The 23,274-nt window shown below is 40.1% G+C and overlaps 1 protein-coding gene across 4 annotated transcripts in view; it reads right to left on the bottom strand.

Moving 5' to 3' along the window:
- Positions 1–23,274, bottom strand: part of LOC127182854 (centrosomal protein of 128 kDa) — an 84,005-nt gene that overhangs the window by 34,103 nt on the left and 26,628 nt on the right. For 3 of the 4 annotated variants that reach the window (XM_051138508.1, XM_051138507.1, XM_051138509.1), the window contains exons 6-9: positions 10,213–10,304; positions 10,023–10,095; positions 9,613–9,735; positions 3,949–4,035 (exon numbers count right to left, since the gene is read on the bottom strand). In XM_051138508.1, coding sequence (XP_050994465.1) covers positions 3,949–4,035; positions 9,613–9,735; positions 10,023–10,095; positions 10,213–10,304 — 375 coding nt within the window. The remainder of the gene's footprint in view (positions 1–3,948; positions 4,036–9,612; positions 9,736–10,022; positions 10,096–10,212; positions 10,305–23,274) is intronic. The other variant, XM_051138510.1, reaches the window with a different exon arrangement.

The following is a 23,274-nucleotide window of genomic DNA, read 5'->3' as shown; positions in this document are numbered from 1 at the left end:
GAGACTCAATTTGTTGAAATCTTGCACTTTTCTCACCAGACCTTGCCTGAAATTTCTCTCCAGACTATTATAACAGCTAATCAAAATAAAAAATAAGAGTACCATGCACATGCATGCATCTGTAGAGGAATTCACAGTGACACAATTCTCACTTTATGATGATGGGCATAAAGTCTGCTCTAATTTCCAGCTTATTTTATTAAGAAAAACACCCACTTAAGGAGTTGTCTCACCACACTCAAACAACTTGATTTTGGTTATGGTCACATCTATTGAATGTATTGTTATTATTTTTTAACAAATGGTGACATTGAGGAAAAGCTCAATGTCACCAATGTCTGCCTCCAATAACATCAGTCATGTTGGAAGTTGTGTTTGAGTCTGCAAAACCATTACTTCTGCAGGGAGTTGAGCGAATGGCCTGTTAATGCTTACCCTTGAGAGACTGCTCAGGCTGCCCACACCATCTCCCTCTGATTCCACTAGATCTTAAGAAGCTTATGACTGAAAATCAGCTAGTGAGATGCCAACAAGATGATGTTGTATGCTATAAAATTACTGAACATTTAGGGTTGGGTAAATCTCAAATCCACTAGAGGATTTCTTGTTAACTTGCCAAACGTCTCAAATAAATCTCTGGAATACCATTCGAAGATGAAAGTCTTCAGTTAGGGTCATTTGTGACAACTTAAATTACTCAAAATAAAAGTTCTTTAAAATATGTTTCATCTAGTTTAAAACATTTATCATACATTTCGGAATCAAGATCTGGTCATGGCCTTGATCAATCTCGAGTGAGTTTTGCTGTGCTGTGCGAGATGTATTTTTGATAATGTAGTGTAAATGGTAATGACATGATTATTGCAAAACAAGTGAGTTGTACTGGTTGTTTCAAGTGAAAACGTGTCTCATAATAAAGTGTTTTAAGCGGCCCAGTTCACAGTAAACACTTTTAAGGTGTTCCTAGTTTGGATTGCTTATAATGCACAACAAGCAGTGTTCCGCCAAAATGGTGCAGGTTAATTGTTGAGCTGTGCCACACAGAAGCAAGGAAATTAAGATACAACTATAAAAAATTATGGTTATTATTATCAGTGTTGAGGAGTAACTAGTTACATGCAACAGAATTACGTAATTTAATTACAAAATAAATGTAATTACTTACAGTTACTGAGTAAAAAATGTGTAATGAAATTAGTTACTTTTGAAAACACAGACTTTCATAAACTGCACTGACTGCTCTAAAATGAGACACCAATGTTTCGGGAGTTTAGGACACAGAACAGGAAACATGCTTATTCAATAACTGTTTTTATTTCTTATTTGAGTTTATGCATATATTTTGTTTTTTAAGCTTAATTGTTTTTTCCAAGGCATTGCTAGATGCCAATGTTTCCTATCTATACAAACATTTAATTTCAAAACCAGTATCATAGCTATTAAACTATTTTTTGTTATGATTTTAAATCTGTATTTAACTTCAGAATGATCTCAAAGTAAATAAGAGGTGCTTAAGTCTGAATTTGTGGTGTCTGTGCTTTAAATTAAATTATTACACGGCTCTGTGGAATGCTTTATTCTGATTGGTCAGTCATGACATGCCAAGGTATGTTATTCCTCAGTAACAACTGGTAAAAGCTAATAACACAGACTTATCCGGGCAACTTAAGTCAGTGCTACACGCTTGATAGTTTTTCTTGGTAGAAGATTTGCATTATGGTTAGCTAATAAAATATTAAAACTCAATTCAATATTATGTGCAAAATTTCTTAATTCTGTCCTCCTGGTATTGTGGACCTGCTCTATTGTTTCATACAAACGCAGCTGCTGCCATTTTGTTTTGTACACTGTAATGGATTTTAAGATAACTAACAATCTAGTACTGTAAGTACTGGTACTTAATTATATATGTGGTGAAATGTTGTGTAATAAAAGTGGTATAACTGTAATGTATCCCTTAAATGTCTGTCTAGTTTGAACTTGTCGCTTACTAGTAACTGGTTTCTTCATAGAAGCTTTGCGTTCAAATATTTCAACCTATATCAGTGTTTCGTGTCTAATTATTTACTCTTGTGGCAAGCAGCTGTGTAATAAGAGGGATAACGTACATCCAACCAGTTGTTATTGCAAAATAAATATGTATATTATCCCTTACTTATTATAATCTTAATTCAAGTGATAAAGGATTTTAAAAGTCTGACAGTAATCAGTGTAAGGTTAACTCTGCCTCGTTTAAATGTTTCAAAATGATTAACACAGTTGAAAATATAAGAAATTTAGAAATGCAATCAAAAAGTAATCAAATGTATAAGCTGCATTACTTCAATAAAATAATTGAAATGTTGCACTACTTATTACATTTTAAATAGAGTAACTTGTGATTTGTAACCTATTACATTTCCAAAGTAACCTTCCCAAAACTGATTATTATCACGTACATTTAGAACTTGAAAATAATCAAAATGATTGCTTGTTTGTTTTTTTGTTTTTTTTCTAAATGTGTTTTTTTTTTAGATTAAAATACTAGTAAACTTTCTAGAGTAAAGAAAAGTTTCTTAATTGAAGAATCACCTATATGCTTCTACACATGCATTTTATCAACAGTACATTACTACGGTCTAGCACTGCTATAGGATCCAAGATGCTACATGCACTGCTTGCATAATCTGAATACCATATGAGGCACTGAGATAAACCCTCTTTAGGTCAGCGGCAGCACAAATGCAGATTTGAATGTTCAAATCACACTGGTTGCACGCTGCACAGAGGAAAGGTTGAGAAATCAAACAGATGAATCGTAATTTAGGAACAGAATCATGTTGGTATTTGTGTTTGTGATCTTTAACGATATGTTAAATTAAAATGCTTTGTCATATTAGTGGTGACACATCTATTGCAACATATTTAGCTTATCACAAATAGTATAGGCTACTTTGCTTTTTCGACTTCTGATCACAAGTGTAGCCATACTTTGGAGCGCTATGCCCTTAGATTAGCGAGCAAGGTCCTGGCAGATCGCTAGGTCTGGAAATTTTAATTTCACAAGTAGTATCCGATTCCTGACCTTAAATATCCGACTCTGGAATCAGAATCGATTTTCAATACCCAAGCCTATTCCTGACTACATGTATGAAATCATGCAAAACAATTTGAAATGTATGTAATTTCATTACACCTAAATGACTCACAATGCCAGGATGTTTTTAATGTTCTATAAAATATAAAACCACAAGATATAAAAGTGGTATGAGTGTTTACACTGAATCTTAGAGTCTAAGAATGTTTGGCACAAAGGTGTGTTACTGTTCAAGTCTCAGTATTTAGATCAGTATGTCCAATCATGTGTCCTTGACCTTCACTGTGTATTTTTTGATTATTTTGTGATGTAAATAAAATACAAATGATCAAAACCCCCATTATTTTACTCTTCACATTCATTGTTACCTCATAGACACATTAAAGACTGATAGCTCATTATGGGAGGCCCATGGTGTGAAACACTAAATATTCATGGCCACTATCACTCCCTCGCATACAGCCTTTCCAACACAAATCATGTCTTACAAAGGTTAAATCAATATATGGTTTTCTATGGCTTTCTTTCTGTAGTAAAAACTCTAGTCTACCAAATCCGGTTCTCAAAAGTTTTGTGAACAGTTGTTCTGTATGTGTTTTATGGTCTTATTTCAGTGATTAAAAAAAAATTAGTTTTTCACTAACAATGCATAAACATTTTTCCTCAAAAACACAATTGAGGCCCAGTTTGTGCTGCTTACAGTGTAATCTGAATTTAGCTGTTAATATGTTTTTAAGATACTGAAAAAAACCCATAAAGGTCAGGGCATGTCAAAAGTTCTCCAGGGCCCCAAAACCCCCTCAGACCCCAGAGGGTTAATAATGTATTTATGCCATTTGTGCACATCAAGGCAATAGCAAAGACATACACACCTTGCTTCTCTCATTCTCTGATCTCTGCAGTCTATTTCTGAAGTTCTCATCAGCCTCCGGGGTATGGGCGCCATGTCTTCTCAAAGCCTTTGAGGACAAAGGGTATAGCAGAGATGGAAAAAAGATTAGTAGCCTTTCTGTTAACCTCCCCTACTCCAATAACTAGCACTACAATGGATGGGATGGATGGATAGATGGCTTTTCTCGATCCCTTGGAGAAAATTGAACACTGTGCTTTTCTGCCAGTACAATGCGGTTTAACTATAATACATTATAATACATTGCTTACTGACTCAATTTATCTTTTTGTATCAAGCATATGTATTGACATCGGCTGCAGGTTTGCAAATGTATTGCCATTTTCAGCACCACTTGAGGTTTAGCTGTAGTACATACGTAGGTATTCAGTGTTTCCCACAGACCTACACTCTGTGTGTGGTGGGGCTTCCCCGTAGGAATATATGTAGTAGTCAACATTTGAAATGGATCAAAAAAGTTATCAAAGTTGTCCTAAGACAAGAACCGGGTATTGTTTTGGTTTTAGGACAACTTTGATAAAAGGTTTTGATCCACTTCAAATGTTGACTACTATATACCGGTTTACATTTACAGCTCTGGGTGTTTGCTGTGTGATTTAGGCAATTTTCGCATTGCTCTGAATGAAAATGCAAATTCATTGTTTGCCAATAGGTGCCGCTTTTGGAGCGGTACAAACAGCTGTTTCCTCAGGTAACGGCTGTACACAAAGCAGCACTGCCCTTACAAACGATCAGGCATTACTGGCATGATGAAATGGAAATGAAATCGAAAAACAGTCGGTTTCCTTCAGATATACAGTAACATAAAAAAACACTAGCACCGCATTTTGATATGTGCAGTTCTCATATTTTGAAAAATCTGTAGTGGTTAGTTTTGATATTCTGGTGGTCCCCCACAAATAAATCAATGTATGGGAAACACTGGGTATTTGTCAATTAAATGCACATATACTTGTAAATTAAGTAGGTATGAAAGCATCTGCAAAGAATACGAGTGTTTTTTTTATTTTTTTATTTATTTAACCTGCTTATTCACCTTACGCTTCAACGTGGAAGTAAGCCTATGGGCAAGACTTCTGGCTCATTAGCCGCTATGGGAAAATAACGAGAAGCATAACAACGTGCAGTAAATGGTAAAACAGTTTGCATTACAAACCAGTGTGTTCATAATTAAGATAATATAAAAAATAATATGGTAAGACACACCAATTTGCAATATCAAGCAGCAAACAAGCTGTTTTGTACATGTACAAATAGCTGGACGCGGATGAGACCGGAAGCCAGACTTTGACATTTCCAAATGGCCACGCCCACTCAGAGATTGTCTTATTATAGGGAGATGTGAGGGTCTGTATTACTTACTATTGGAGAAAGCGTAACAGCTAGCTTGGATCACGTGTCCCTTAATAACCAATCTTTGTGCGACACTCAGTCGCCATTTACAGATACCATAGTATTATCTATGTAATCATAGAATGAGAAGTGCCGTAAGCTGAATCCCACCTGTCGCAAAAAGTCAGTAACTTCTCTTATAAAACAGCATGTTTTCGTGGTAAACTCTAAAAATAGTTAAATCCAAAAGTATTGTTTAGTGTAAAACATGTTGAAGAGTAGCAGGTATGCTGTCGATTCATTAAACGATAAGGCATTTCCTCTAAAAGCCTGTTTATTCAGTGCAGTACAGCCTCTCCTCCACCCAATCCAAAAAAAAAAAAAAAAAAAAAAAAAGGCCTTTGGTCTTATTTTCTACTTACTGCCAGACCGAAAGTGTTAGCTTTAGCCGTTACACTTTTTCGGCTATAAGAGTGGGTGCAAAGCCACTAGAAGGCAAGCCTGCAACCATCAGGCTTGCCTTCTATTGGCTTTGCACCCACTCTTATGGGGAAAATAAGGTGGATACTGTATTGACTGCCAGCAATTAAAGCCACAGGGTTTGTTCCGAAAAGCCATGTAGAGCTGATGTCATGCAGAGTTTAGCTCCAACCCTAATCAAACATATACCTTCCCAGTGATCTTAAAGACATTGACTAGTTTGTTCAGGTGTGTTTGATTAGGATAGGAACTAAGCTCTGCAGGACAGTGGCCCACCGGACCAAAGTTTCCCAGCCCTGCCATAACTTTTAGTATAAGCAGTTGTAATTATCATGCTTGCCTTAGAAAGCACCACTGATAGCATTCAGTAGACCACTGATTGCATATTAAGAAAATGTAATGCACTAGTTGAGTTAAACTTATACTAGAGTACATTTAATTCACTTTTTCAGATTTTAAAATAAAACTGTAATGGTAACTGACATATTCTGTGCCACATGCCATTTAATGTGAAAACCCAGCATGTGTGATTCCAGCATGCATATGGAGCACAAAATGAGAATAGGTTTTGTAAGAAACAGCTGGAATGCTATTTATCATCAGAATGAGAAACTATAAGTGAGATGCAGAATGGAAAACATAATTAATGATTCATTTTATCAAAGACAGACCACAGCTCAAATAATATCACATTAAGTTGTGCCCAGCCACAGACAATGTCTTTATGTTAGGTATGTGTTTTAAGGAAGCATTTCTTAGTTTAAAATCACTTTGTGAAATGCTGCAGTGACATCATTCACTGCCCTAACAGTGGTCTAGATTATATGGGTGTGTAAAAGAGCAGCACAATGTTTTTCTTAACAGCTCTTTGGTGACTAACTGTTTGTTTATCTGTCCTGATTTGCTTGTCTTGTTTGTTTCTCGTAATTTCGCAACAAATGCATTATTTCTTTAGGCCTAAGGCACACTGCCTTTTCATTAGCAAACTGCAATGGAGAGAAAATGCAAATGAGGTTCCATTCATCAGTCACCTCTCAAATAAATAGGGCAATTGTTAATGGACCGCAAACACAGGCAGATACTGCCCCCTGCTGGTAGGAGCACAGCATGAACTTGCTCTAAAGTTTGTCAGATCACTGGTTCTAAAACTGATTTCCCCCAATAACACATTAAGCTGGAATGCAGAAACAAATGACATCAAGTGAGTGCTGTGACAAAGATCCATCTTTGAGGCCATATTGTTTTTTTAGTTTGTTTGTTTGTTATTTTTTTGTTTTTTAGTCTTAATTTAGTTTTTTAAACTAAAACCTTCACTTCAAAAAGTCTGTATTTTGACATAATACCTCTTGAAATGAGAAACACTGCATTATGACATGCACTGTTTGTAACGGTTCCATCCTTCAACAGCATAATGCCGGGTATTCATGCTGAAATAGAGTGGGGGACTCTATAATAAATTAACCGCAGCCACCTATTCATTTTAAACAATGAGATTTTTCATAAACACTTAAAGAGTGACAGGTTCAGCACAAAGCCAGGAACAGTTTGGTGAATATTCGCACATATTATCATCAACAGTTCTGGAATAGTGTCTATTCTGCTTTATCTTTATTACCTGGAACAAGCTTTGATCACCCAACAAGATTAATGTAATTGATGGTAATATTAGCGATGGGCATTTTTCGAATTTGAATATTTGGGCTCATATAAAAACAAATATAAGAATAATCATTTATTCAAATGATTTCTAATGAGAAAGACTTTCTTTTTTTCATATCTGAACAGCTTATGATTAGGCATTATACACAACAGTGCTCTACAACAATGTTACGTTATATCTCAAGGTTTTTTTTACGTTAATGTTGAGAAAAAGAATAATATTCACACTCGGGTAAAAGTCGGCTCTTCAGTAACAACAAGAACATGTGCCGACACAGACATTCAAGATACACAATGATAACAGTGTGATAAGCAAAGTTCGTATGGCGCTTTGTGTTTTCTGTTGTTAAACCCCTCTCCCTCGAGGAAACTTCAAGGAAGCATATGTCTCATTATCATTTCGCAGATAAGCTCTCTTTCCAGCTCACTTGGGGTATAGCTGCACTTACCTGCAGCCATGAATGCAGAGATGGACAGTGGTCTTTTCTCAGTCTACTGGTGTTTGGATTTCATGTGATTTCTCATTGTGGTGGTGGTGATATTATGATAACTATCTGATAACTTTCACAGATTCATTTGATTTAAAGTAAATGTACTTTTAAATAATTTTTATCAAAGTAATTCCAATATTTGCGAGGCAGACGACGTCATTTTGTGCTCAAATACAGCTTGTTAATGGCCAGCAAAGCAACATTCGAATAATACTTTTATTTTTCTAATAATAATTACAGAGCGAATATTTAAATAATTAACTATTTGTGCATGCCCCTAGGTGATATACTAATGTATTTGGGCTTCCCACATTAAAAACTTGCAAAAGTTCTGATCAAGTTCTTGGTTCCATTAATGGTCGTTTTGGACTGAGGAGGGAGTTTTGAGATATGAAGTTACAGTATGCTTACAGGGTACAATCAAGTTAAATCTTTTAACTTAAAAGAAAATTTGATCTGTAATGATATGACCCCTTTAAAATAATAACAAATAAATGTGACCCTTGGAGCGTATTACAGAGAGTTTCTTATCTTAGGTCTTTCACATCTTTCACATCAAATTCTAACATTGTTTCAATTAATTCAGTTAGAATAATAAGATACGTTAAATTAGGATTTTTCGCAAATTTGTATTACAGAAGCAAACATCGTATCTTATTTCTAGTTAGGAAATCTTAAATTGCATAATCAAGTTCGACAATCCACTTTCAGGTCTGTTACCAAGCAACCAACACCGCGCGAGCGCTTGATGAGGTAAACAAAATGGATAAACAAAACCGGTGAGCTTTTAATTTCAGTGCTGTGGAATTGAAACGGATAAGTTTTGGTAAGTTTTCAACTTCGCTCAATCACAAAGACAAAGACAGGGAGCGGGCAAGCATTCATGTTGCGTGGCAGTCTGTAATTACTTATAAATCTTTTGTCATCAAAATATAACACATCTTCAGGGTGTTCCAGGAGTCGTTCTTCCATTAAACATCTCCATTCTCCATTTTCAATTATTAATAAACATAATGCCATTGTTGGACAGTGCAGTTGTAAGCGGTTTTTCCATTAGCTTTCAAATCATTTTGAAGCTAGGACAGCTGTGGGCTTGTAATACAGGGGGTATTACAGAAACCTCCTACCTTGACAAAAAATTCTAAAAAATGTTTTAACTCCCAGTTAAGATAACACACTTAGGAAATGCTGTTCTGTAATAGCCTTTGTCCTAAATGGGGTCCTAACTGAAATTACCATGGTTACCAAACACTTATAATAAGACTTTAAAGTCAGGATGTTTCTGTAATATGCCCCCTGGGCCACAAAACCAGTTATAAGGGTTTTTTGACACTGAGATTTATATATCATCTGAAAGCTGAATAAATAAGCTTTCCATTGATGTATGGTTTGTTAGGACAGGAATCTGAGGTTGCAAAAAACAAAAAACAAACAAAAAAAATATCAAAATATTGAGAAAATAACCTTTTATATTGTCCAGATGAAGTTCTTATAAATACATGTTATTAATCAAAAATTAAGTTTTGATATATTTACGGTAGGAAATTTTGACCCATACAATGTATTGTCGGCTATTGCTACAAATATACTTGTGCTACTTATGACTGGTTTTGTGGTCCAGGGTCACAAATAACAATATGCCGTTTGCATTAGTTACGTTTTACCTGCTGCAGTTCAAAAGACATGCTTTCTGGCTTCTCTTTGCGATGTCTCTCAGAAAGCACCTGATGCCCCGAGCGCATCTCATCCTCAATCTCCTGTAGACGTCTCTCCACCCGTAACGAGACCTAAGATACAATACACAATTCAAAACTGACTCAATGTGCTGCTGAACTTTCATTAAATCTTAAACCTTGCTCAGCTAGAGCAAGTTGCTGTTATTACATATATCATGTTCTGTACAGCAGGTCTCCTTAGAAACTGTACTCAACTTACAGCAAGACAAATGAGAGATCCTAATTTAAGCCCAGCACAACAACTGAATACAGGAAGCAAGAAAAGTGGTTGCTGACAGCAAGCAACTAAAAGAAATAAAAGTAAACACAACATGCTGTGTAACATTAGCAGTACTTACAGGTTCTTCTTTCTGTGTTGCCTTTATGTGACCTGCAAGATTCTCCAGTGTCTTCTTGGTTTCTATATCAGTCCTTTTAAAGGGCAGAAAACACAAAACATTGTGTGTATGAGTGTATTTTCACACAAGGTATTTATTATCAGCAATAAACAAAATGCTTACATTTGGAAAGGCAGAAACATTAAAGTACCTGTTTCTTCTCCTGATCTCTCTATCAATGTCATCACCCATCCGAAGCTGATCACTCCGCAGGTCTCTGAGGGACTGATGCAGTGAGTGAATCTGAGTAACACAAGGAATTAAGATTTTAATGTAAGTGGTGCTTGCTTGTGCTGGGGTGTTGTGGGTGCTTGCCATAGCGTTGCTATGGAGTTTCCAACTACACTGATACACTTATAAACGCAACACTTTTGTTTTTGCCCCAAAAACCAGTCTGGTGTGACCACCATTTGCCTCACGCAGTGCAACACATCTCCTTCGCATAGAGTTGATCAGGTTGCTAATTGTGGCCTGTGGAATGTTGGTCCACTCCTCTTTAATGGCTGTGCGAAGTTGCTGGATATTGGCAGGAACTGGAACACGCTGTCGTATACGCCGATCCAGAGCATCTCAAACATGCTCAATGGGTGACATGTCCGGTGAGTATGCTGGCTATGCGAGAACTGAGATGTTTTCAGCTTCCAAAAATTGTGTAAAGATCCTTGCAACATGGGGCCGAACACCATCATGCGGAAACACGAGGTGATGGTCGTGAATGAATGGCACAACAATGGGCCTCAGGATCTCGTTACTGTATCTCTGTGCATTCAAAATTCCATCAATAAAATGCACCTGTGTTCACTGTCCATAACATACGCCTGCCCATACCATAACCCCACCGGCCCAATGGGCCACTCGATCCACAGCATCGACATCAGTAAACGGCTCACTCAGACAACGCCATACACACTGTCTGCCATCTGCCCTGTACAGGGAAACCCGGGATTCATCCGTGAAGAGAACACCACTCCAAAGTGCCAGATGGCATCGAATTTGAGTATTTGCCCACTCAAGTTGGTTACAATGACGAACTGCAGTCAGGTCGAGACCCCGATGAGGATGACGAGCATGCAGATGAGCTTCTCTGAGACGGTTTCTGACAGTTTGTGCAGAAATTCTTTGGTTATGCAAACTGGGGCCGGTTGCATAAAAGGTTTAGACTAGTCTTAAAAATTTAGTCAGCTAATTTTTCTTTAAGACTGGTAATAATTTATTTAAAAACAGTTACTGAAAAATGTAAATTAGTCTAAGCTGAATCCAAAAATAATAATGATTACCCTTTGGTTAACTGCTAGTTAGTCAGACAAATAGTTAAGACACTGTCTTAACATCGAGGCTAAGTTTATGCAACTGGCCCCAGATCGTTGCAGCAGCTGTCCGGGTAGCTGGTCTCAGACGATCTTGGAGGTGAAGATGCTGGATGTGGAGGTCCTGGGCTGGCGTGGTTACGCGTTGTCTGCGGTTGTGAGGCCGGTTAGATGTACTGCCAAATTCTCTGAAGCGCCTTTGGAAAAAAGGGCTTATGGTAGAGAAATGATCATTCAATTCACGGGCAACAGCTCTGGTGGACATTCCTGCAGCGTGCCAACTGCACGTTCCCTCAAAACTTGCGACATCTGTGCATCTGTGGCATTGTGCTGTGTGATAAAACTGCACATTTTAGAGTGGCCTTTTATTGTGGCCAGCCTAAGGCACACCTGTGCAATAATCATGCTGTCTAATCAGCATCTTGATATGCCACACCTGTGAGGTGGATGGATTATCTCTGTAAAGGAGAAGTGCTCACTAACAAAGATTCAGAAAAATTTGTGAACAATAATTGAGAGAAATAGGCCTTTTGTGTACACAGAAAATGTCTTAGATCTTTGAGTTCAGCTCATGAAAAATGGGGGCAAAAACAAAAGTGTTGCGTTTATAATCTTGGTCAGTGTAGTTTTGAGTGGTTGGTAGAACACTACTATGAGGTTGTTGGAGTGCTCTGGTTGGTTGCTGAGGCACTGATAGCTAGACACTGGAGTTTTCCAAAGTAACAGTCATTATGAACAGTAAACCAAACACACAGAAGAGCACCAAGCACTGTGTTCACACAAACCACATAATGTGTTAACAGTAACCAAGCAATAAAGAGGGCTATATAAACAAAGTCTTTCACATCAAATTCTTAATTCAGTTAGAATAACAAGAAACTGTAGATTTGTTACCATTCAAATTAAATCAGTATCAACAAACTCCATCTTTCCATTGCAGAGGAAATAGAAGATGCAACTAAAGTAGCATTAGGGTGTGTTCACACTTGTCACGTTTGGTTCGATTAAACTCTGGGGCGGTTCAAATGATATATGAACGCAACATGGACCACATACTTCTAAACGAACCAAAAACAGGAAGTAATGACAAGATGTGATGCTATGCGACATGATTTCACGAAGGGAACAAGCGGTGTATCCAAAACAAAATGAGCAGAGGACAAACGTGGAGCAATGTGGCGGTAAAATGCCTTTTATGAGCTCTTTGTGAGTTTGAAAATAAAATTATATGCATGTAACAATGAGCGCACTTAGTCAAGCAGACGGCATTGCGTTTATTCGACTTAAAACAGCACTGAGCACACCGATCAGTGAATGGGTACTTTGACGTAATACACACTGAAAAATTGCATTGTATGCATAAATAATATAACTAGGGCTGGCAAATGATTAATCACAATTAATCGCATACAAAAAACTTTGCCTAATATATGTGTGTGTACTGTGTGTAATTACTAAATGTATAAATACAAGCACATTTATGTATATATTTTAGAAATATTTACAAGTATATGTATTTATTATAATTTTTATACAATTTATATTATATATAAACAAAAATATTTTGTACATTAAAAGATTATGTGTAATTTTAGACAGATGCATTTACATTGTGACTGTGCCCCAGATGCAATCAACAGGAACTGTCTCTGTAAAGGTGTGAACCAAATGGTCCATACATTTAGAATAACAAAGGAACAGCATTTCTCAGGAACTTCTTGTAGATTACAGGATCCCCAGCAGGGGGTCCTGACAGTATCTATTGTTTCTAGCCATTTGTCTTTAGGTATTAAGTTCTGTCTTAAAGACAGAACTATGAGAGAAGCTCTGCAGAAGCTAGGGAGAAGCTATGGAGAACTTTGGAAGAAACTAGGAAGACGCTTCGGACACTTACACGGGTTAAGATCTAGAAGACAGCTATGCTACAAGACTTTCTTCAATAAACTCTTTTCCCCTGAACTTTGGTCAGGCTTACTTATTTTATGTATTAGAGAAATCTAATACATATGACGAGCCACCCAAACCACTGGTCAGTCAAATACAGCAAAATCTAACAATTTGGCGAGCCAGCCAGGAGAGACAGATAAGAAGAGAACTCCCCAACTGCAACAAGAAGTGAACAGAAAAGTCTTTGAGATTCTACTACAATTTCTGTGTTGAAGAGCAACAGACTGCATCTGTGGACACAAATTATTTGAATCAACTGGATCCTGTCTCAAAGATTCTAATTTGGTGAGTAAAACTTATCAGCTCTCTAAAAGAACACTTTAAGAACACTCTTTCATAAGTAAGCAGATCATTTGATGTATGTAGTGTAGCCATAATAATCAGTGTACCACTGTTTAAGAATTTTTGGCTTGGGCCTTTCTCTTGAGTCTGTAGGAACCTTTTAAATGATTTAGTGTGTTCTCCTGAGACTGTAGGAGCTATTGAAATAGTGTTTATAGCTTGGTCCTGTTCTTTTGAGTCTGTAAGAATAATTTTAGAAAAACGTTTAGTCCTTTCTCATGAGTCTGTAGGAGCCATAAATATGCAATTCTGCGCTTAGTCCTGTTCTCCGGAGTCTGTAGGAATTGTTAAAGAAACAATTTGGTTCATTCATAAAGACACTGCAGAAGCAAAGGCTTGGTCCTTTCTCTTTTTGTCTGTAGGAATTGTGTAGGAAAAAAAAAAAACAATAATTTGGTCCATTCGTCCAGAGACTGTAGGAGCCGTAGAAAGCATTGGGACTGATGTTGCTGCAAGAATTGTGAATTCTTGACTGGGTGCTAATTCAGTAGCCACTTTTTTAGTTTTGAAAAGTAACTGGGTTAAAAGAAGATGATATAAAGCCATGAAACAAGTCCAAGGCCAGCCCATGTCCAATGAAAATCCAACATCTGACAGCCTTGTCCAAACGGATGAAAGACTCAGCCTGGCAGTACACAACGCCAAGAATCAAGTTTTAACACCTCCAAAGAGGGACCGTGGTATGGTAACAATTCAAAAAATTCAGAGGTCACTACAATGTAGGAAAGACCACTTCAAGATCTCTCAGTAACTGATGCAGCAGTTCAATTGCAGAGAAAAGATGAGTGGAATGACGTAAGCCACTGGGATTTAAAACATCTGCCTAGAGATGAGGGATAGATGGCAGTAGTGTTTTTCAGAGTCCAGATATAGCAGGACTAGGGTTTCTAGGCTCTAGCTTGTCGCTTGAGGACGAAGACATGAACATTCTACCACTGATAAACACTGTAGTGTTTAACAACATAACATATTTCTTTCAAATATATACATTAATTTATACATTATTATATATACATTAATATATACACATAATTACACATAGTACACACACATATATCAAACTTTTATTTTGTATGCGATTAATCGGATTGTTTGCCAGCCCTAAATATAACAAGATTAATGTTTGAAATATTTTTAAACATACAAATAACAAATTTTGGTAAAACTTCAATGATATATTAAACATGAAACCAAACCACCAACATGTGGCGGCAAATAACTGTTTTACTGAGTGAATCATAGTCATTCATTCAACCGATTCGTTCAAATGCCTGATTCATTCAGAAAAGAGGCAATGACTGTCTTTTATGACTGGGTTACTGAAGCATTGACGATTCGTTCAAAAACAAAACACCACTGTGTTTCTTGCTCTGAGACACATTGCTTGGCTGTGGCTTTGATTTGGTGCGAAATTGAAAAAAACAAACAAAAAAAAAACCATGTAGGTAATTTTAAGTAGGGCTGTAGGGTTATTTTAATAATCGAGTATTCTACCGATTATTCTATCGATTAATCGGATAACAAGTCATTTTTATGAGCAATACTACATATACAAGAGAAAATAAAATAGGCTACTTAAAATAAACAACTACTTTGTTTCCTTTTTAGAAAAAGTAATATTTGTATTGCTGAAATTGCATACATTTATAACCATGAAAACTAAACCCATTTAATGCATTTTTTTTGCCAAATTACCTTCAAAATGCAAATGCAAATACATATACATATATACACACCCATACTTTTTCTAAAGTAATGTGAAATTTTTCTTCATTTGTTTTATATATATGAATAAAAATACAAAAATCAATTTCACATCACTTTAGAAAAATGTAAACATTATAACCTAAAACAAATGCATAAATCAAGAAATTGAGGCATTTAGATGTAGGCCTATTTACCCACTATTTAATTCAGCTCAGAGGGACATGAATGCATTTAACTTGCAGTTACAAATGCATAAATAATATTTTGTTATTTTAAACAAAACACTGAATACTGATATTTACATGTATAGGTGCATCTCAATAAATTAGAATGTCATGGAAAAGTTCATTTATTTCAGTAATTCAACTCAAACTGTAAAACTTGTGTATTAAATAAATTCAGTGCACACAGACTGAAGTAGTTTAAGTCTTTGGTTCTTTTAATTGTGATGATTTTGGCTCACATTTAACAAAAACCCACCAATTCACCCACATTTCAACAAATTAGACTACTTCATAAGACTAATAAAAAAAACATTTTTTGTGAATTGTTGGCCTTCTAGAAAGTATGTTAATTTACTGTATATGTACTGAATACTTGGTAGGGGCTCCTTTTGCTTTAATTACTGCCTCAATTCGGCGTGGCATGGAGGTGATCAGTCTGTGGCACTGCTGAGGTGGTATGGAAGACCAGGTTTCTTTGACAGTGGCCTTCAGCTCATCTGCATTTTTTTTGGTCTCTTGTTTCTCATTTTCCTCTTGACAATACCCCATATATTCTTTATGGGTTTCAGGTCTGGTGAGTTTGCTGGCCAGTCAAGCACACCAACACCATGGTCATTTAACCAACTTTTGGTGCTTTTGGTAGTGTGGGCAGGTGCCAAATCCTGCTGGAAAATGAAATCAGCATCTTTAAAAAGCTGGTCAGCAGAAGGAAGCATGAAGTGCTCTAAAATTTCTTGGTAAACTGGTGCAGTGACTTTGGTTTTTAAAAAACAGCGGACCAATACCAGCAGATGACACTGTACCCCAAATCATCACAGACTGTGGAAACTTAACACTGGATATCAAGCAACTTGGGCTATGAGCTTCTCCACCCTTCCTCCAGACTCTAGGACCTTGGTTTCCAAAAGAAATACAGAACGTGCTCTCATCTGAAAAGAGGACTTTGGACCACTAGGTAACAGTCCATTTCTTCTTCTACTTAGCCCAGGTAAGACGCCTCTGACGTTGTCTGTGGTTCAGGAGTGGCTTAACAAGAGGAATACGACAACTGTAGCCAAATTCCTTGACACGTCTGTGTGTGGTGGCTCTTGATGCCTTGACCCCAGCCTCAGTCCATTCCTTGTGAAGTTCACCCAAATTCTTGAATCGATTTTGCTTGACAAGCCTCTCAAGGCTGCGGTTCTCTCGGTTAGTTGTGCATCTTTTTCTTCCACACATTTTCCTTCCACTCAACTTTCTGTTAACATGCTTGGACACAGCACTCTGTAAACAGCCAGCTTCTTTGGCAATGAATGTTTGTGGCTTATCCTCCTTGTGAAGGGTGTCAATGATTGTCTTCTGGACAACTGTCAGATCAGCAGTCTTCCCCATGATTGTGTAGCCTAGTGAACCAAACTGAGAGACCATTTTGAAGGCTCAGGAAACCTTTGCAGGTGTTTTGAGTTGATTAGCTGATTGGCATATTACCATATTCTAATTTGTTGAGATTTTTGTTGGTGGGTTTTTGTTAAATGTGAGCCAAAATCATCACAATTAAAAGAACCAAAGACTTAAACTACTTCAGTCTGTGTGCACTGAATTTATTTAATACACAAGTTTTACAGTTTGAGTTGAATTACTGAAATAAATGAACTTTTCCATGACATTCTAATTTATTGAGATGCACCTGTATTTTGAAGATACTTTAAATGTGTAATCAAAACCGCCAGTAGGTGGCAGTAAGTCACTGTTAAGTAAGTGAGTCATTGCGATTGAACGGAATCATTTAACGGGCGATTAATTTAAGAATGAAACACCGTCATGTTGCTCAAAGACACAAAAAAGTGCTGTGTTTTTGTTTGTAATGGTTATTTGATGGCGAAATAGAGCAAAAACGGGCAATATGCTGTCTAAAATGTAAGTCTCTTAATATTAACTTCTTGTTTATTGATAAACAGTTGCATAAAATCAGTATCACATTTGTAATCATGCTGAGGTGCTCTTCGTTTGAAATTGACTAACTTTCTAAAGCATTTCATCCCCCCTTTAAAAAAAATAAATAAATAAAATAATAATCACATGCCAGTGCTACTACACAGGATTAGGGTGAACAACTACCGAGCCTACAGGTATGTAGAGATCTTTGCTATGTCTGTAAGTTAGCTTAAAGGATAAAGCCAAATCTTATTTCATGATATAGTAATTTTATTTCAAAACAACAGTTTATATCATGAGATAGTCATTTGTTGTTATTTTATCCTTGCTATTAATAATAAGAACCTATATGCAAGTAACAAACTAAAGAACAACTACAATAAAACAAAGACACAAATGAAATAAAGAGGGCCCTATGAAATCTGTTTTATTTGTTCTCAAATTCCATGTTAATTTTTCTTGACTCTATTTTTGTAACGTTATGAGTGAGACGAGAGGCGAGCGGATCCAAATGCAAGCTTTTATTTAATGGACGAGACAGAGACATGGTCAAAAACAGGCAGGGTTAGAACAATAGCAAACGGGTATAACAAAGGCAAGACGTGGGGATAGTCCGTGTAGCAGGCGTGGGTCAATCAGCGGCGAACAAAATCCGTGAAACGAGCGAGTAGTCCGTAGGCAGGCGGCGAGACAGTCGAGATGACATGGCCAGGCGAGAAAGCTATACACGGGGAACTCAGGAACTCAGGAACAAGGGAACTAGGAACTAGGAACTAGGAAAACAATGATAATCACAATGATAACAACAACAATACTCCGTGTCTTGCATGGGGAAAGTCCGGGGCTTTTATAGCGCGCCTGATTGGTCACAGGTGCTGACCCAATCAGCGCGCAGACGGGGAATGTAGTTCGGGGTGTAGTGCAACAGTCTGAGCGTTATGACAGGGTGAGAGCGACATCTGGTGGTGAGCGGACCGCAGGTCACCGACCAGATTCATGACATAGCCCCCCCACCAAAGAGCGGCTCCCATCGAACAACAGTCCAGGGGAGCGGTGGGGCGGGAGCGAGACAGGTGAGGGTTGGAGGACCAGGTCCACGCGGAGGAACAGGTGACTGAGGCAGGACCGGCAGAGCTGGAGCCCACCAGGGCGGAGCAGGAGGCGGAGCAGGGGGCACCGGAGCCCTCCAGGGCAGGGCAGGAGGCGGAGCAGGAGGTGCGGGAGCCCTCCAGGGCGGAGCAGGAGGCGCCGGAGCCCTCCAGGGCAGAGCAGGAGGCGCAGAAGCCCTCCAGGGCAGAGCAGGAGGCGCAGAAGCCCTCCAGGGCAGAGCAGGAGGTGCAGAAGCCCTCCAGGGCAGAGCAGGAGGCAGAGCAGGAGACGCAGGAGCCCCCCAGGGCGGAGGAGGAGGCGCAGGGGCCCTCCAGGGCGGAGTGGGCACCCGCGTCAAGGACTGGGACCTGGGGAGAGCAGGGATAGAGGAGGCAGACAGAATCAGGAGAGAAGCAAAGAGTTCATAGGTTGACGCCGCCTCCATAGGAGGTTCTACAGCGGGAGCTGACACCTCTGGAGGCAATGGCGCGGCTTCTCCGGCAGAAGAGGCCTCTGGAGCGGATTCGTGGTCAGACGAGACCTCTGGAGCAGACTTGACATCAGACGGGACCTCTGGAGCAGACTTGAGATCAGACGGGACCTCTGGGGCGGACTTGTGAACAGACGTGACCTCAGGGGCGGACTTGTGAACAGATATGACCTCAGGAGCAGACTTGTGAACAGACGTGACCTCAGGAGCACAGTATGCAGCCCACACACACCAAATGGCAACCGCCATTAAGGGAAGAGCAGCAGCGGGAGGCAGGACCTCCTTAATGGTTGGTTTATGAGGTGCTGGTGCCACTGAGATGTTTGCTGCCCGCACTGATACTAGTGGTGGGTCCAGCACGCTGGCCGTGACCTTGGGATGTCAGACGAGACATGGCGAGGTTCTGGGCGGTCAGACGAGACATGGCGAGGCTCTGGGTGGTCAATAAATTAGAATGTCATGGAAAAGTTCATTTATTTCAGTAATTCAACTCAAATTGTGAAACTCGTGTATTAAATAAATTCAGTGCACACAGATTGAAGTAGTTTAAGTCTTTGGTTCTTTTAATTGTGATGATTTTGGCTCACATTTAACAAAAACCCACCAATTCACCCACATTTCAACAAATTAGACTACTTCATAAGACTAATAAAAAAAACATTTTTAGTGAATTGTTGGCCTTCTAGAAAGTATGTTAATTTACTGTATATGTACTGAATACTTGGTAGGGGCTCCTTTTGCTTTAATTACTGCCTCAATTCGGCGTGGCATGGAGGTGATCAGTCTGTGGCACTGCTGAGGTGGTATGGAAGCCCAGGTTTCTTTGACAGTGGCCTTCAGCTCATCTGCATTTTTTGGAGGCAATGGCGCGGCTTCTCCGGCAGAAGAGGCCTCTGGAGCGGATTCGTGGTCAGACGAGACCTCTGGAGCAGACTTGAGATCAGACGGGACCTCTGGAGCAGACTTGAGATCAGACGGGACCTCTGGGGCGGACTTGTGAACAGACGTGACCTCAGGGGCGGACTTGTGAACAGATATGACCTCAGGAGCAGACTTGTGAACAGACGTGACCTCAGGAGCACAGTATGCAGCCCACACACACCAAATGGCAACCGCCATTAAGGGAAGAGCAGCAGCGGGAGGCAGGACCTCCTTAATGGTTGGTTTATGAGGCGCTGGTGCCACTGAGATGTTTGCTGCCCGCACTGATACTAGTGGTGGGTCCAGCACGCTGGCCGTGACCTTGGGATGTCAGACGAGACATGGCGAGGTTCTGGGCGGTCAGACGAGACATGGCAAGGCTCTGGGTGGTCAGACGAGACATGAGGAGGCTCTGGACAGACAGACAAGACATGGCGGGGCACTGGGAGGTCAGACAAGACGTGACTTGGCTCTGGACAGACAGACGAGACGTGACGAGGCACTGGGTGGTCTGACGGGATGTGACAAGGCTCTGGGCGGTCAGACAAAACGTGACTTGGCTCTGGGCGGTCAGACGAGACGTGACTTGGCTCTGGGCGGTCAGACGAGACGAGACCTGACTCTGGGCGACCAGCCGGGACGTGACTTGACCCAGAAACAACAGCAGTAACTTGACTTGGCTCATTAAGAACTGCTATGACATGACCTGACACGTGAAGTCCAGCGGTGACTTGACTTGGCCTATGAAGATCAGTAGTGACTTGACCTGATTCATGGAGATCAGCAGTGACTTGACCTGACACGTGAAGACCAGCGGTGACTTGACTTGGCCTGTGAGGATCAGCAGTGACTTAACTTGACTCATGGAGATCAGCAGTGACTTGACTTGGCTCATGGAGATCAACAGTGACTTGACTTGGCTCATGGAGATCAGCTGTGACTTGACTTGGTTCATGGAGATCAGCGGTGACTTGACTTGACTCACAGAGATCAACAGTGACTTGACTAGGCTCATGGGGATCAGCAGTGACTTGACTTGGCTTATGAGGATCAGTAGTGACCTGACCTGGCTCGTGAAGATCAGCAATGACTTGACTTGGCTCGTGAAGATCAATAGTGACTTGACTTGACTCATGGAGATCAGCGATGACTTGACTTGGTTCGTAGAGACCAGCTGGGACTTTACTTGACTCAGGAACGACAGCTTTGACTTGGCTTGACTCGGGAACGACGGCTTTGACCTTGCTTGACTCAGGAACCACGGCGGTGACCTTGCTTGACTCAGGAACCACGGCTGTGACCTTGCTTGACTCAGGAACCACAGCTGTGACCTTGCTTGGCTCAGGAACCACGGCTGTGACTTGGCTTGACTCAGGAACCACGGCTGTGACTTTGCTTGACTCAGGAACCACGGCTGTGACTTTGCTTGACTCAGGAACCACGGCTGTGACTTTGCTTGACTCAGGAACCTCGGCTGTGACTTTGCTTGACTCAGGAACCATGGCTGTGACTTTGCTTGACTTAGGAAGAGTGGCTCTGACTTGTCTTGACACAGGAAACACAGCTTTAACTTGACTTGCCTTAGGAAGAGCAGCTCTGACTTGACTTGACACAGGAAACACAGCTCTAACTTGACTTGACACAAGAACAGCAGCTGTAGCTTGACTTGACTCTGGAACAACAACCGTAGCTTGACTTGACACTGGAACAACAGCTGTAGCTTGACTTGACTCTGGAACAACAGCCGTAGCTTGACCCGACACTGGAACAACAGCTGTAGCTTGACTTGACACTGGAACAGCAGCTGTAGCTTGACTTGACTCTGGAACAACAGCCGCGACTTGACTGGACTCTGAAACTTGACTTGACTCAGGAAACGGAGCTGCAACTTGACTTGACTTGGAAACTTGACTTGACTCAGGAAACACAGCTGCAACTTGACTGGACTCGGGAAACACAGCTGCAACCTGACCGGACTCGGAAACTTGACTTGACTCAGGAAACACAGCTGCAACTTGACTGCACTTGGAAACTTGACTCAGGAAACACAGCTGCAACTTGACTTGACTTGGAAACTTGACTTGACTCAGGAAACACAGCTGCAACTTTACATGGCTCTGGTATGGCAGCTGTGATGTGATGGAGCTCCGTTTTCGCCACCATAGCATGAACGCGCTCCGGCGCGGCCGCCATTTTGAGAACTGGCTCAAGTGTAGCCGCCAATTCACGAGCGGATCGCGCGGCCAGCATTACTGGGATGTCGCGTTCCTCCTCCGCGACACCCACGGTAAAATATGAGCCCACAGTGAGCAAAGCATAGTCCAGAAAAGCGGCTAATGATGAGCGCGGACCCTCGCGTCTCAGCCTCCCCCTTAACGGCTGATTTATGCCATCGCATAATCATGGGTGAATGGGTGAAGCTGCTGGATCCTGTTGTGATGGAGTATTCTGTAACGTTGTGAGTGAGACGAGAGGCGAGCGGATCCATATGCAAGCTTTTATTTAATGGACGAGACAGAGACATGGTCAAAAACTTGCAGGGTCAGAACAATAGCAAACGGGTATAACAAAGGCAAGACGTGGGGATAGTCCGTGTAGCAGGCGTGGGTCAATCAGCGGCGAACATAATCCGTTAGGAGGCGAGACGAGAGAACAATCCGTGAAACGAGCGAGTAGTCCGTAGGCAGGCGGCGAGACAGTCGAGACGACATGGCCAGGCGAGTAAGCTATACACGGGGAACTCAGGAACTCAGGAACAAGGGAACTGGGAACTAGGAACTGGGAACTAGGAAAACAATGATAATCACAATGAAAACAACAACAATACTCCGTGACTTGCATGGGGAAAGTCCGGGGCTTTTATAGCGCGCCTGATTGGTCACAGATGCTGACCCAATCAGCGCACTGGATGACGGGGAATGTAGTCCGGGATGTAGTGCAACAGTCTGAGCGTTATGACAGGGTGAGAGCGACATCTGGTGATGAGCAGACCACAGGTCACCGGCCAGATTCATGACAACTTTAATGGTTACATAAAAAAATATTTACAAAAATAAATACAGAAAGCATGTCTAATTAATTGAAATCATGAAACTTGCCGAATTTAACAGCAATTTATTAAGTGTTTTTTTTTTTTTTAAATTACATGTTTTTAAGGCCCTATGAAATACGTTTTATTATTTTTCTCAAATTCAGTTTTGTTTGTGAATCTCTGTTTTCCATTAACTTTCTGGATTCTATTTTAATTGTTTCATTACATTTTAATAATCAAA

Source organism: Labeo rohita, chromosome 20, assembly GCF_022985175.1.
Source record: "Labeo rohita strain BAU-BD-2019 chromosome 20, IGBB_LRoh.1.0, whole genome shotgun sequence".
NCBI lineage: Eukaryota > Metazoa > Chordata > Actinopteri > Cypriniformes > Cyprinidae > Labeo > Labeo rohita.
The sequence above is the reverse complement of the archived record's forward strand: the minus strand, read 5'-3'. Positions and strand labels throughout refer to the sequence as shown.